Source organism: Pygocentrus nattereri, chromosome 4 (assembly GCF_015220715.1).
Source record: "Pygocentrus nattereri isolate fPygNat1 chromosome 4, fPygNat1.pri, whole genome shotgun sequence".
Taxonomy (NCBI): domain Eukaryota; kingdom Metazoa; phylum Chordata; class Actinopteri; order Characiformes; family Serrasalmidae; genus Pygocentrus; species Pygocentrus nattereri.
In genome coordinates, this window is record NC_051214.1 from 821,379 (window position 1) to 823,878 (window position 2,500).

The window sequence follows — 2,500 nt, forward strand, 5'->3', positions numbered from 1 at the left end:
AATGCAGGCGAGGCCTGTCTGTACTGTAACAGTGTTTATTATTAATACGGTGCAGCTCATTCATTAAAAAGCAAACGGGCTCCTCCTGCGGGGCGAAACGGTGACCGACCTGCAGAACAAGTTTCCTCTGGACCCGACCACCCGACCCTGACCACGGGTTTAGACGTCCGAATCGTGCCATCAACGTGAGCAGCCCACATCAGTGTGTGAACATGGTTAGAAGTCAAAACGAAGTAATCAGGCGCCGGTCATGCGTCCGGAGCCCTGCTGGCCACGTCTCGTATAAACGTAAATGACGTGACGTAAGACGTGGGAACGGGATAATTACGCCTGAACTAAGCCGTGGCTGCCCTGTGTTGGCGCAGTATGTTTATTTATATGTGATGTCACCAGCAGGGCTCCGTAGATACGCAGCCAAACGCCTTGCGGTTCTCGATCAGGATGGACAGTGTCCACTATGGATTTGACTTGTCCTTCATCTTTTATACGATGTGCTGTCCATGTGCCGCCGAGTCATAAACCACCAGTATTTTACAGCCAGCGTTTCCCGAGTCTTCTTTAAAAATGGGGTGTTTGAGTGGTTCTGCTCTTTTAGGTCATTTAAATCTTTATAAATACAGTTTCTATAGTTTTTAATCGTGTTAATAGAGATGACTGACCCACAGAATGCCCGCCTCGAGTCATTACAGAGCCTGTCGTAGGTCCGTGTAATAAGCTAATGTACCGGCTGAAAGACCCCCAGCAGTGCCGATTCTGACCCGGAGCAAAACCTCGTATCTCCAAAACGGAAACTTTACAGGAGGAGGAAAAAACACCCTTTACTTTTAATGCAGGTCAGTGGAACCGGACGTCTGAGTCATTTGGGGTCGTTTCTTTCGGCCCGTTCATCATGAAATTTACACACAATGTAAAGAATAACAGACGTTTTCAAATGATATCAAACTGAAAAACGACAGACGGAGGTTGGAGGTTCTGCTCAGACAGCGAGGTGTTTATATCACAGCGAGAACAGCGGCGTGACTAAACCTGCCAGCGTGGGAAGCGAAGCTCAGCCGTCTGGAGAGAAAAACTAAGTTAACGTGTTTGGGCAGTAAAAACACACAGGGATGTTATTCAGCATCGTTTAATCAGAGCCAGAAAACAGGCTCTACAGCGCCACCCAGAGTCATTACAGCGTTCCTTTTTTATTCTATAAGCGTTCACATTTTATCCACCGGTGTGATGCCCAGAATCTTCATCCCATTGGCCAGGACTGAGCATGTGGCGGAGAAGAGGCGGAGCCTGGCCTATGTGTCAGAAAAAAAGAGGCGGGTTCACCAGGAGAGAGAAACGAGTGAAAACTACTTACTGTCTAGTAATGATACGGTGGTGTAATGGGATAATGGTGGTGTGATGGTAGTGTAATGGTATTATAGTGGTGTGATGGTAGTGTAAGGTTGGTGTGATGGTATTATAGTGGTGTGATGGTAGTGTAAGGTTGGTGTAATGGTATTATGGTGGTGTGATGGTATTATAGTGGTGTGATGGTAGTGTAAGGTTGGTGTAATGGTATTATGGTGGTGTGATGGTAGTGTAAAGTTGGTGTAATGGTATTATGGTGGTGTGATGGTATTATAGTGGTGTGATGGTAGTGTAAAGTTGGTGTAATGGTATTATGGTGGTGTGATGGTATTATAGTGGTGTGATGGTAGTGTAAGGTTGGTGTAATGGTATTATGGTGGTGTGATGGTAGTGTAAGGTTGGTGTAATGGTATTATGGTGGTGTAATGGTGGTGTACTCCGTTACCTGAGCCAGCTCAGCAGGGCTTCCCTTCACTGGGAGCTCTCTGTGGGCAGACGCTGCCAGGTGGCTGCAGAAACAGAGCAGCTAATTAGCAAAGCTCATGTTTGGATTTGAGACACTAAAGTTTATTTGTGTACATTTGTCATTTTTTAAATATCACAATTGTAGTATCATCATCATCATCATCATCATCATCATCATCATCATCATGACTGGTTTGTACCTCAGAGTGATGAGGAAGTTGACCAGGTGCCGCGGCTGCAGGTCCAGTGCTGACTGAAGGAGAACCTCATCATACCTGACGGACGGACAGATATTACTAAACGCGTGTAATGTGTGCATAAAAGCTCATTAACATTCTGAAGTGTCAGCGCTCCGTTACTGATGGAGCGAGTGTTTGTAGTTCTAGTGAACGAGGTTGTATCTAACAGGAGCTCCAGGTTCTCGCGTGAGGAACGCTCTACCTCAGAAGGTGCTGCAGGATTGAGATGCTCCTGCTGTCCTGAAGGTGAGACGGATTGAAGTGCGTGTGATTCCCGCTTCCGTGCATCCTCAGCAAGCTGGAGCCAAACACAGCACAGTTTAAATATGAATATTCATACAGACGTGTGTACGTAATCAGGAGGGGCTGCAGGGTCAGTAAGGCGTGGGTGACCTGCGCAGGCGGGCGTGGGTGTACTGCAGAAACACGCCGGTGTCCCCCTGAGCCTGCAGGAC

At 47.1% G+C, this 2,500-nt stretch overlaps 2 protein-coding genes across 2 annotated transcripts in view; one reads left to right on the top strand and one right to left on the bottom strand.

Moving 5' to 3' along the window:
- Window positions 1-536, top strand: part of slc35a1 (solute carrier family 35 member A1) — a 10,343-nt gene extending 9,807 nt beyond the window's left edge. The window contains exon 8 of the mRNA XM_037537829.1: window positions 1-536. This exon is cut by the window's left edge and continues 649 nt beyond it. The gene's annotated coding sequence lies outside the window, so the exon portion shown is untranslated.
- A 571-nt stretch (window positions 537-1,107) lies between these two features.
- Window positions 1,108-2,500, bottom strand: part of rars2 (arginyl-tRNA synthetase 2, mitochondrial) — a 35,708-nt gene continuing 34,315 nt past the window's right edge. The window contains exons 16-20 of the mRNA XM_017687088.2: window positions 2,439-2,500; window positions 2,248-2,343; window positions 2,007-2,081; window positions 1,787-1,850; window positions 1,108-1,286 (exon numbers count right to left, since the gene is read on the bottom strand). The exon at window positions 2,439-2,500 is cut by the window's right edge and continues 48 nt beyond it. Of these exons, the coding sequence (XP_017542577.1) occupies window positions 1,200-1,286; window positions 1,787-1,850; window positions 2,007-2,081; window positions 2,248-2,343; window positions 2,439-2,500 (384 nt within the window). The 3' untranslated portion in view covers window positions 1,108-1,199. The remainder of the gene's footprint in view (window positions 1,287-1,786; window positions 1,851-2,006; window positions 2,082-2,247; window positions 2,344-2,438) is intronic.